This window comes from Corvus moneduloides, chromosome 24 (genome assembly GCF_009650955.1).
Source record: "Corvus moneduloides isolate bCorMon1 chromosome 24, bCorMon1.pri, whole genome shotgun sequence".
Lineage (NCBI taxonomy): Eukaryota > Metazoa > Chordata > Aves > Passeriformes > Corvidae > Corvus > Corvus moneduloides.
The window spans coordinates 816,497-829,142 of record NC_045499.1 but is presented as its reverse complement, the minus strand read 5'-3'; the positions used below and the strand labels follow the sequence as shown (position 1 = coordinate 829,142).

The 12,646-nt window shown below is 46.2% G+C and overlaps 1 protein-coding gene across 4 annotated transcripts; it reads right to left on the bottom strand.

Moving 5' to 3' along the window:
* Positions 1-342: 342 nt before the first annotated feature.
* LRIF1 (ligand dependent nuclear receptor interacting factor 1) lies at positions 343-12,416 on the bottom strand. 4 transcript variants are annotated; one of them, XM_032133255.1, is made up of 5 exons: positions 12,336-12,416; positions 8,383-8,458; positions 4,783-6,307; positions 3,131-3,409; positions 343-1,918 (listed from the first exon to the last, which is right to left on the bottom strand). In XM_032133255.1, exons 3-5 carry the CDS (start codon positions 6,292-6,294, stop codon positions 1,457-1,459), a joined length of 2,253 nt encoding a protein of 750 aa, XP_031989146.1. In that variant the 5' UTR covers positions 6,295-6,307; positions 8,383-8,458; positions 12,336-12,416; the 3' UTR covers positions 343-1,456. The 4 variants fall into 4 exon arrangements, with proteins under 4 accessions (XP_031989146.1, XP_031989145.1, XP_031989144.1 ...); XM_032133254.1 differs by having other exon boundaries at positions 12,286-12,372; XM_032133253.1 differs by lacking the exon at positions 8,383-8,458 and having other exon boundaries at positions 12,336-12,406.
* Between the last annotated feature and the right edge of the window lie 230 nt (positions 12,417-12,646).

Here is a 12,646-nt window from a genome sequence, read left to right as displayed (position 1 = left end):
GCAGGGAGTGGAATGGGATGAGCTTTAAGGTCCCTTTACACCCCAAACCCTTCTCTGATTCTGTGATTTTTCAGAGCAGGAATTTCCTTTTTCTTACCTTATAAAAACCCCTCCTGCCTCTTCAATCCCCTGGAATTTTTCACACTGTCAAAACTTACATAATTAAGGAATATGGGACTGAGACAGTTGAAGCTCCCCAAGAAACATCCATCCTCCACCAAAACCCTACAGATAAACTGGGCATCCATGGGATAATAAATGAAAACTCTGCAGATGAAAATTTGATTAAAATGAAACAAAATAAGAATAAAACCAGAAATAAGGACAGTAACAAACAACCTCCCATGAACACAAATCCCCAGCGGAGCTCTGCTGGGGCTGGTGATGTTTAACATAAACATCAACAAACAAGAACAAAACAATGTCAAACTCTGCTGGCAAAAAAAGTTATTAATTGGTGGAAGGGAAACTGAAAAACTGCAGAAGGAACCTGCAAGGATCAGAGACATGAACAACAGAGGGCAAGGAAAGGTGTCCCTACAGATACAACAGAGCGTGGTGGGAAAACACACAAAAAGTTCTACAAAAATTAGGATGTAAAGACAGTCTGAGGGCACATCCCCTCCTACAAGGCAAACTAAGGTACCATCAACTGATGGTGGCAAGAGACATGTTCAAACAACAACAAATTAAAAGACATTCATTAAGGATTGTTAAAGATACCACCCAGGGATAAACAAGTCTTTTAGCTTCAAGAAATTATTATTAACAGAATTCTGTTTAAAAAAATACATCCCACCCTTCCAAAAGAACCCCACAACCACATTTCCACATTGCACAGCTGGCCATGGCCTTATAAAGGCTCACAATAATGACAGGGAGAGCCATGAATCCAAACTGTCACAGGGCTCCTCCTGCCTCTGTCCTCACATCTGCAAAAGGTTTCGTATAAATATCTGCATTGTTACTGCCTAAAGTCTAATTCCCAGATCCTTTAAATAGCATTTATTAACCACTGACTGTTGACCTTTTCTGAAAATTGACAGTTTTCAGGAATTCATCAAAATTCTCATGCACATGAGGAAAACAAACAAAAAAGTATCCACAGCTGGGGTTTGCAATTTGCATTCGGGTTCTAAGAGCCAGGCCATGGAATTCCAAAGGGGAAAGTTTATTTGCTAAGACTAATACAGAACCCCTCTATTCATCATATGGGGAATGTGCTGGTAAAAATGCCCTTGGTCTGTGCTCTTGGATGGTGTCCCAGAAGTAGAATTTGATGGTCCAAGTTTCTTATTTCTGGCATTTAACAAAAACCTAGAGTTCTCTAAATACACACATACTTAAACTTCACCTAGTTCTTCCATCTACCAGAAATATTCATTTAAGCAAGGGATTTCCTCTTGAAGTCACTGAAGAGGTGATGCACGAGGTTGGGATCCCCGGGGGGGGGGGTTCAGCTCTGCTGCATTTCCCGACGCATTTCCTCCAGCGCCGCCTCCCGCTCCCGCAGGAGCTGCTTCAGCCGCTTGATCTTTTCATCCCGTATTGTCTCATCCAGGTCCGGGGGAGCCACAGGGAAGGCATCATCTCGGAAAGAACCTTCCAGAACCGAAGTATCCTCTTCAGAAGTCACTAAAACTGAAATCCCTGGCTGGGTAGTGTCACTGTACCTCGGGAACGTGTCCTGCTCTGAGTCCCTCCCTCGGGACGCTCCAGCGGAGCCGGTGGGAACACTTGGCTCTGGTGAGGCTGGGGGAGGTGAAACACTCCTGTTAAGTGCACTGGAACCTGAGCTGGTGATCTCTAAACTGAGACTTGTGGCTGATTTGATCGAGGTTCTCCTTCTCTTGCCACTGTCCAACAACGGTGAGGATTTCCTTTTCCTAGTCAAATCCTCTTCCAGATTCACAATTATCTGCACAGTCAGAAACAGACAAAATTCACTTCTGTTAAACTGGGCATCAGCTACTTTATAACACCAAGTTCTCTAAGCACAAATTACGAGTTACTTGTTGCAAGCTTTTTAGAATTACTGCCTGGAAGAAGTTTCCTTCAGCAAAAGAACAAAGATATTTCTGCATTTGATATTTTTCTAGTAAAGATTCCCAGTTAACAATTCCAGAACACTGAATTCCCTCCTTAGTCAACACTGCATGTCTGCCTTTCCTGGGCATGTCCATCATCGCCTGTGGCTGTTTAAGTTAACACTACTGCAAGACAAAACCTTTCTAATTTGATGGGAAAATTCAGTGTAGAAGAATTCTTCATGTCTACATTTCCAAAAACATCAATCTGAGAAGTAATGTCCACTATCAGATTCAATTCCTCCCAGATGTTTTATTATTTGAATCATGGAATCACATCCTGGTTTGAGCTGGAAGGGACCTTAAATCCCATTCCATTCCACCCCCTGCCATGGGCAAGGACACCTCCCACAAGACCAGGTTGCTCCAAGCTCCATCCAACCTGGCCTTGGACACTTGGGATGGATGGGTTAAAGCTAATGTGAATGTCAACAGCAGCCATGGATCTGCCCAATTATTAGCACTGAATTAGTAAAACCTGAGAAAGTCTTTGACTGAGTTGAGTAGAACCACATAGAAGAAAATGTGGCTGAAAAGAAATACTTGGATGGATAAAATCCTTTCCATGCATTAACATGAAAGTTCTTCCTTCCAGAAGTACCCAACCAATGACAAAGTTCAAACCAACATTTGTAATTTTAAAGATTGGACAGATCTACAAGTAAATTTCTTTTAACAAACCCATTCCTCTGCCTGTACCCCCTGCACTGCTGGACAAACACAACCATCTGCAGAGGGTTAAATATAAATCAGGATACCAAGGTCTGGTCCCTATTCCAACTAGGACCATCACCACCAGCAGGGACAGTTTTCTCCAAAGAATTTGTTGTTCAAGTTTCCTCCAGAACCCAAAAATGAGGATAAAAATTCCTAGATGGTGCTCGAATCATACAGAAATCTCAAACAAGTTCTCACAGAGATCCCAACAACTCCTGACTCTCCTGGTGAATCCAGAGGTGGGAGGCTCCAAACACCCCCAGCTCTGCACTGACTGAACATACACTGCTTTCTGAGTGTGTTTAGCACTGAAAAATCCCAGATACCTTTTCCTCTTTAACACATTCCTGATGATGATTCGTTAGTTCCACATCCAATGAGGATGAACTGCAAGAACCATTTTTCCTTTCCAAGCTCTCACTGGAACAAACCCTTTCTTCTGGATTCTCACAGACGGCCCTTAACGGTATTCTTGTAAGGTAAACTCTCTCCTCCTTAAAGAGACCAAATTTTTTCCTTAATTCCAAGTATTGTTTCCAGTGTGGGTGCTCTTGGTGTTTGATTTGAATAACCTTTCCCGGTGAATCCATCTTTTGACATTGGATCTGAAATACAGAAGCAGTGAGAGAGCCATCAATCACTCTCTCACTCTCTCTCTCTACATATAAATAGATAAAATATATTAATATACAAGAAATAGGTACTAGAAAGACAGGTGAACATTTATTTTGTCTGCCATTCTCCAAGAGCTACATTTAACACAGGTAACATTTAATACAGATAAGCCAATTGTGATAAATTATACACAAATTATCATAGGTCTAACACTCGTTATTTAACACTCCAAGTACATTGTGGAACATCCAGAAAATGTCCAGGCCAACCAGCAACCACAAAAATAAAAGAAGCAACAAGAGAATCATCTGTTCTACCCCTTCAAATAGCAAAGAAAGAGGAGGGAAGAGCAGGCAGTGTCCTTACTCTGCAATCCAGGGGTTTGCAAATTTAGGGACAAGAGCACCAAATTTGCTATTTCTCACCAAGGTTAAAACAAATGCAAATGCTGACACTTGGCATCACACAGCACTGAGGAAAATAAATGGTATTTCAACCATTTTTCAGGTGAGGAACAATAAAAAAGCTAAGTCTTACAGTCTGTTGCAATAATTAAATGTCTAAAATTTGCAAAAATACACTTGGCTGACATTTCTGTTCTGCCTGGACAACACAAACAAGTTTCAGAATTATTTTTTTTCCCTGGAAACAAATTCATCCTGGCCTCTGGAGCTACTAAAAACGTGACCACCAATCCTGCATGGGGAGTTTGTGGGATTGGAGGCCTACAACTTCTAACAGATTTTCAACATTATGATCTTAAAAGAATATGTCAATGCAGCCACTAAGGATCTCAAGGGTTCCCTCTGCCTGACGTGGAGCCAGGAGTGAAGGAGGTGGATCCCTCCCCACCAGGGCAGGGGAGGAAGGAAACATAGCTCCTGCCTGTGGCTGTCAGAGCAAGTGGAGTCTGGAGCCGACAGTGCTACACCAGAGTTGTCTCCGGAAGACAAACTCTGCTCTTCCAACTTGCTCTCCTCTTGTGAGATGCAAACTTGACTTTCGCTACCCTACATCACCCCTACAGCCCTAAGGTTGTGCTGTGAGCGTGTGGCATCAACATCCAAGAGCCCAAACCATGAACAGCCTCCCTGGAGTTCAGTTATTGCTCATCATTTATCTCAGGAGGAAATCAAAAGCTACCTTACCTCTGCCCCTTTCTTTTCTATGCATTTCTCACTTGCACAGTGCAAAATTATTAGGAAATAGGCCATTTATTGACTAGAACCAACCTTAGAGCTGCATTTCCAGGATACCTGGTTACAAAAATGTGTGAACTCATCAAGAGCCATTTTATCCACCTAAAACCAGGACCACAGAACCACTGACCAGACACTGGGGTGGCATGTTTATGATTTATTACCTTTGGCCAGTCTTCACTGACAGCACATTCCTGCTTAGCCTGAGGTGACACAGGCCCTGCTGCCCTCGGGGAATGACTCAGGTCTTTGCCACTTTGCCACACACCTTCCTGCACCCCTACTGCTGCAACTGGGGTCGCTCCACTGCAAGAAACGCTCTTGGTGAAGGGCAAACTCTGTCTCTGCATTACACTGGAATCCTGCTGACTAGCACTTGGTGTCAGCAGAGCTGCAGGTGTGGATTTTAAGTCATTTCTTAAGCCAACTGGTGATGAATTTTTGGAGACTGTACACGGTTTTGGGTCTTTCTGAGACAGCACCACTCCTTTGCTTTTTGACAACACCAGATTGACCACTTTACTGGTTATTTTATTGACTTCAGCAGAACCAATTCGCTTGGGTGTCTCCTTTTTAAGTGAAGCATCAGAAGAGGAAGATGTTTGTTTGTCAGCCTGGGCTGACAGAACATCAGAGCCTCTTTTGGTCAATAAATAGACTTTCCCATTGTACATGACCAGAGCATTATCTTTTAAAGGTGTGATTTTGGTTTGGCTTCCACCAGGACCGTTAGAACAGAGTGGCAAAATATTTGCAGGATTAACTTCTACATTCTTTGTGTCTGACAAAGTTTTCAGGATCTTGGAAGCCACATTATTTGAAGACTTTACAGGGATGAGACAAGCTGCTGAGAGCGGGGCAGTTTCTTGCACGATCCATTTCATGGGAGTTTGCTGGCACTGCTGCCCCTCGGATGGGACTGGCTCGGGAGAAGAACCAGATCCCTTTTGGGCAGCTGTCACCATCAGTGTCTTTGAAACTTCCGTGGCAGGTTTGGGGCAAAAGCTCTGCAAGTGCGTGGGCAGGACTTGGGAGGTTTTCACTGTGTTCACGGGTGACACGTAAATCACCGTCGGCGTTTTTGTACTGTCAGCCCCTCCAGACACGTTGGTGGCTGCAGCTGCCAGGATTTTTTGCTGTATTGAAGGTGGCAAAAGAGAGGCTGGGACAGATTTCACTTCTGCATCAGCTGGAATCTGGAGGTGGTGTCCAGAGGGCAGTGCTGGAGACCTGACAGTCACTGGGACGGGTTTGGTGTTCACCACCATGTAGGTTGTGCTGCTCTGGTGAGAGGAGCTCGTGATGGCCACGTTCTGCAAGGACACTCCATCCACGGACACACAGCTGCTCTGGCCGTTGGCAGCTGCACTTGGAATCGAGCTTTCCTTTTCAGAATCTGTCCTAACACTCTCCTGCTTGTCTAATGTCCTCGTAAGAATAATCTTTCCAGGATTAGGAGGCTGGAAAATAGGTATCTTAACAGATGAAGGCGCAGCAGTATTGCCAAGCTGTGTCTTAAAAGTAAGATGGACTGGGCTAGAAACATTTGCGTTAGAATTATTTGGCATGGCTGGAGACTGAACTACTGGCACAAAGCTTCCAGAAGTTTTAGAAATGGGAAGCAATTTCAGAAGGTTTTTTCCATCTGGTCCCGTTGTCTGAACGACTCGGTACATACAGCCTGCAATGCTTAACAAAGAAAAGGGAAAAGAGAGAAAAATGAAAGGCAGTGTAAGTGAACGAGCACAGGTACTTTAATTCATGAGCATCAGTGAACTCTACACCCAGGGCTGAAGCAGATTAACTCCTGGAAAATGCCTGAGTTAATTTTCAGGAGCTTCCTACTGATCTACCCAGGTTTCCATTTCAGACCATCTCAGACTGTCTGAAAATAGTGTCCAGCTTCTACACCCCAGAGTAGCAAGAAATGACATCTTTTTCAGATTAAAAGTAAGTTAAAAGACCCCAGAAAACACCTCACATTACCCTCCTCTTCCCCTCACAGGGCCTTTCATTCTGAAAATGAAACCACTACCTCCCAGTTTCCCAGAGAAGCCTTATTTTCCCCTTTCCCATCTCCCTGTTACTATTTCTAACCCTCCTGAGTGCTATGAACTATGAATTTCAGGAAGGCTTCAGGAGAATACAGGCAGAGTAGCTGCATGGCAAGAGAGAAGCAGAAACTACTTCAGACACAACAAAGGAATTTGGAAACAGGATGTGTTTATTTTGTGGAAGAAGTGGCTCCTGTGCCTCCCTGGCACCTGCCTGGCCATTCTTGAGGCAGATACAGACCACAGAGGTGGTTCATCCTCAAAGAGATGGAAAACTCTCAAACGATACTGGGTTATAAACATTTTTGAGAACAGAAGTCTAAGTCTAGGAAGGAAAAGGCTTCAAAACCAAGGAGGAACACATGGAAACAGCACCAGGGACATCTGGAGAGAAAACAGAGATTTCTTGCAGGTGAAGTAAGAACTCACCAAGAGACAGACAGATCTTGTCAAAACACAAGTTAGTTGTGACTGCTCCAAATGCCAAGATTTTTCGAGTCCATGGCAGGACAAAGAACCTCTCCCACTCCAGGGGAGTCTGCCCAATGCAGGCTCTTCTGCAAAGAACTCCTGGACTCTGAGCAGAACAATCTACTGCCCAAAGCACTGCAGAGACACGTGTGGGCAAACAAAGCTGCCCTCACTGAGAAAGAAGAGACCAAATCACTGGAAGTTGTGACAGCAGATCCAGAGCGATTAAAAAGCAGAGCTGCCAACTCCAGCTGGAGTCACCAAGAGCACCACGTCCATCCCATCGACTTCCTGTGTCAGTAAATGCTGTGAGACCACGGACATGGGAGCAGTTCCCAGTCCCACCGCGATGACATCAGGGCTGTGTTCTGCTTTCTGTCAGGTAGCTTTGAAATGGGCATTTTTTCTGTCTTTTTTGGGCTTCTGACTCAGCTTGGAGCAGGGCCCGAGAGCTCAGTCCTGCGTCCCAGCCCTGTGGCTGCTCAGGGGTCAGCCAGCCTTCGCTTCTCCCACCTGCTGGGAAGTCACAGGAGTGCTCTTCACTCCCAAAGCTGGGCGGTTCCTGCTGGGAGTCACATCCCCTGGGGGCTGACACAAACACCCCACTACTGTCTGCCCAACACACAAAGCCATCAGATACACAGAGCCCTCCTTGCTGTGACCTTGGAATTAACTCCCACCCCCAGTGTTTTGGTACAATGCCTCATTTCTGGGCACAAGGTATGAAAATGGAGATTTTTACATGAGGTATCAGTGCAATGGGCAGGAAATTCTGCAGTATTTTTGGTTTTAAGGTGCTGAAAATTAAAATATGGGCATTATACCACATGGTTCCTAATGGAAGTTGTCACAGGAGGGCTTATAAGCAAAATGGGAGTTGGATGTTTTGGCATCAGAAATGAGAGTTGAGATGGACTAGCACTGACAGGCAACAGTCTGACAGAAAACAGTTTTGCTTAAATGAAGAGGAAGTAGAAATATTTGTGTGATTGAACATAACTAAAGCAGAGAAAAAAGACTTTTGGAGCACTTTAAACCTCCCAGCACTACTGACAATGCAAATGAGGAACAGCAGCAGCTCCTGGACTGTGCTTTGAATCTCTCAATACTTCTTTAGTAACTCCATGGTCTACAGCCTCAACTTTGCTTCTATATATAAGAAGTAAAAGCAAATCCAGAAGGAATTTTTCAGCAAGTCCCACAAATGTGGAGCTGCTGAACAGAGAAACAGGCACTTACCTGCACCCCAACTAACTACGGCTGCAAATTGGCACCAAGGGGCAGAAGAAACCTCCAAAGAGGCTCGTTCCTCCACCTGTCAAAGCAAGGGAACACTTCTAACTTTTGGGCAAGAGGAGGGGGAGCAGATCACAGGGAAAGGAAGCAAGAAAAACAGGGAGAGATGAGCTGAAGATATATTTGCATCAATATTTTCCTCTGCCAGTTTCCAGCGCTCACGTCCTCGTTCCCACCTGGAACCACCATTCACCTCCATCTTGACAGACTTAAAAACTGGTTTTGACTGTGCTACAAACAGGAACTTTAAAGTAGATTGGGGGAAAAAAGCACCAGTAAAAAATCTCATTTGCCTGAACTTCAGATCATTCTGCTTTCCATGATTACAGAAGGCAACTGCAGCTTTTTATCTCCATGAAAAAGTGCAAGACACCCCAAAATCATCATTTTCTGGGAAATAACATTCTTTAACTTGAAACTAATATCAGGTATTTTACACGTTGGGAGAATGACAAAAAGCTAAAGGATAGGCAAGAGAGAAGGAAAAGTCCAATGAGATACCAAGAAGTGGAATTCACCCAAATTGACTCAAACATCTTCGACTGAGGAGAGAAAGGAGCACTGCACGTTTCCAGCACTGTGAGTTAAAAAGGCTTCATTGCAGCAATTTCACATAAAGCTTTTCCGGGGTGATACAAAGAAATAACCACGAGGAAGCTTCATGTTACCAGAATAAAATAAAGCACTGTCTCCATACGTTTTTGAGGGATGAAGAGGAGAGGTAGAAGTTGTTTTACTTCAGTCTTCAGGTCACTGCTCTTTGAATTAATGAATCTTTAAGAATCTCTTAATCAGAATGAAAAAAACTCCCTCAGTATCCCCTTTTTTAGGGTGTGAGATTAATTTGGTTAAAGAACAGGTTAATTTCTTTTCCTAAAAAAAAATGACAACAGGAAATCTGTATCCTGCCAAGTTGTCCTTGGGAATTTCTCCCATCGTTACTGAAGTAGAGTTTTCTTTCTCCTCTTCACCTTCCTTCACTTCCCAACTCCATAAGAACAAACCTCCTCAAATCTCATATATGAGTGCTCAGAAATAATTGTGTTGTTACAATACTTTAGAAAGGCCTAAGGCAGATCCGTGAACAAAACTTGAGACAAATAAGTTAATGGAAGAATTAAAAAATGGTGGACTGGTAGAAACCTTATTTAATATCACCAGAGAAATGGCCAAATTCAATAAAAACAACCAAATAAAATTCTGTGACATTCATAGAGGGATCTGTCAACCAGATGACATTTTTTGGACCCAAAAAGGAGATTTCTTTCAGTGAACAGTCTGTGTGCAGCAACACCAACACCTCCCTATGGATGTGGCATTAAGGAAGGTAGGAAAGCAGAGAGAACAGAAAGAAACTGGGAGATTTATTTCTTTACTTACTTATTTCAAGACAGAAAAATAATAAGAATAATTTACATTTCCTTCAGTTCACCAGAATTCCTGTTTTCTTGACCAGACACAGCAGTTTTACTGTCTAAACTTCTCTCACTGTTCATTACGCTCAGTGAGCAGCACAAACCACAAAATATCGAGTATTTAAACATTCACCCTCTGTCCTTTATGCTTCCATTAACAAAAACACCCTTGGAATATTTTCAGAAAATAGGAATACTTTTTTCTGCCAAATAAATTCATTCACCAAATGCAGTGCAACCACCAGCACAATTCCCACAGAAATCCTGACTGTGCCATTAAAAACCGCATCAGCAGAGATCAAAGAGACAGACTGCTCAATTTCCCTGCAAAGTCATCAGAAGGAACAATCCCCCTCGGAAGAAATGAGCTACTTTTCCATCTGCCTTCACTCCCAACTGTTCCTTTAGGCACAACTTTCACCTACAAATGTGAGGAAATCACCAGGGACTATGGGCCACTCCAGAGAAGCAACAGAATTTATCTTAATGGGTTCAGTTGGATCCAGGGAGTGGCAAAGTAACAACTTCTTGTCAATTGGAAATGTGCACCCAGGAACAAAGTAAAATTAATTGATTGTAGTTGAGATATATTTATTTTATATAGCTGCATTCATTCTATGGATCATCTGAAAATTGTAATAAAATAATAATAGTAATGACAATACTAAATATATAGTAACATATAATCTAAATAATATACAATGATCATTGTTATTATCATTACCATCATCTAAAGGAAATCAAGAAATTGATGTTGAATTTGGAGGAATCCTGACCAGTATTTCAGTTCAAGCCATCTCTAATGGCCTGAGGTTTTACCCTAAACCAGAAGCTTTCAATAACGGCAGAAAAACCACTTTCTGTTTGACAGTAATTGTTTCTGGGAACTCTTTCATCCACTGTGGAATATTCCCTGCAGTACAGATAGCTGTGGATGTGCAAACTGCCAGGAAACGCTCGCTGTGCTCTGTTCTGAACCACAGCTCTCCTGATCCGTGACAGGATCCTCCTCCAGCCACAAAACCTCTGGTGGAATCTGCGACCATCAAAAACACCCAACGAGGATCAGAACCACCCAACGGGGACCAGAAATCACCCAACGGGGATCCCACGGCAGCCCCGGGAATCAGAAATCACCCAAAACTCATCCCTGAGCACGCAGAGCACCCTGAGAACTCCAGAGAGCCAAGGAAAGGCATCGGGAGCCAAACCACGGCTGGAGCCGCGGGGCCCGCTGAGCTCCCGGCGCAAACCGGGGCTGGAGGCACGGAGAGGCAGCAGCCGCAGAATTCCCGGTACCGTCCCAGAGGGAGATCCCAGCACAGCCACGCCCGCGCGGTGCGATCCTAACGAGGGACCTGATGGGTAAAGCTGCCCCAGAGAGCCCGGGGAAGGGAACAGGGCTGGGGAAGGGGCTGGAGCCCCAGGAGCGGCTCAGGGAGCTGGGAAAGGGGCTCAGCCTGGAGCAAAGGAGGCTCCGGGGGGACCTTGTGGCTCTGCACAAGTCCCTGACAGGAGGGGGCAGCCGGGGGGGTCGGGCTCTGCTCCCAGGGAACAGGGACAGGAGGAGAGGGAACGGCCTCAGGCTGGGCCAGGGGAGGCTCAGGTTGGATTTAGGGAAAATTCCTTCATGGAAAGGGTGGCCAAGCACCGGCAAAGGCTTCCCAGGACAGAGTGGAAGCCATCTGTGGAAGTGTTCAAAAAATGAGTGGATGTGGCACGGGTTAGTGGCGAACACGGCAGTGCTGGGGCAATGGTTGCACTCAGTGACCTTTAAGGGTTTTTCCAAGGGAAATAATTCCATGACTGTGAAAGGTTCAATTCCTCTGATATCCCCACTCCCCGTTTCCCGGCTGCCTCCAGCACACCCCACCCTCACCGCGATGTGGCCGCAGCGACAACGAACACCAAGAGCCCCTGACACCAAAACACAACCAAAATACAGCCAAAATACAGCCAAAATACAACCAAAACACAGCCAAAACACAACTGGCATCGAGCCGGAGACGGCACCGCACGTGGAGCGGGGCTGGAACCGCCCCCAGCCTGCTCAGCACCGCCTGGGATGGGAAAGGGAACAGGAGAGGAAAGGAGGGAGGGAGGAAGGAAGGGAAGGAAGGGAAGGAAGGAAAGGGAAGAAAGGGAAGAAAGGGAAGGAAAAGGTGAAAGAAAAGGTGAGGCGTGGAAGGGGAAGGGGCAGGGAAGGGAATGGAAAGGAAGAGAAGGAACAAGGAAAGGAAGGGCTAGAAAGGGATGAGTAAGAAAGGGATGGGAAAGGAAGGGATAAGAAAGAAACGGAAAGGCAGGGAAGGAACAGGACGACGCCCTCCCCGCTGCCCCCCCGCCCGTCCCGCCGGGGCCGCCGCCGCCGCCCCCGCCCTCCCGTTTCCGCGCACGGGTCCCGGCAGGACGGGGAGCGGCGGGACCGTACCTGGCGGGGCGTCCCTGCGCGGCCGAACCCCCGGGCCCGCCCGTACTCACAAGTGCGGCCGCTGCTCAGCGCTCCGGGACATGGCGGGGCGGCCCCGCCGCGGCCCCTCGCGTCACTTCCGCCCGCCCCGCCCCCGCCGCCGCCGCTTCCGGCACGCCGCTTCCGGGAAGTGGCGCCGCCCGGCGGCCGCGAGCGGCACAGCGGGGGCGGCGCTTCCGGTGCGGGCGGAAACGGGCGGGGAGGGGCGGGGGGGGGCACCGGGGGCAGCGGGAGGAACCGGGGGCAGCGGGGGCACCGGTATCGCCCACAGGCACCCGCACCGCCCTGCTCCTGTGTGTGTGAACCGCGGACTGGCCGCGGG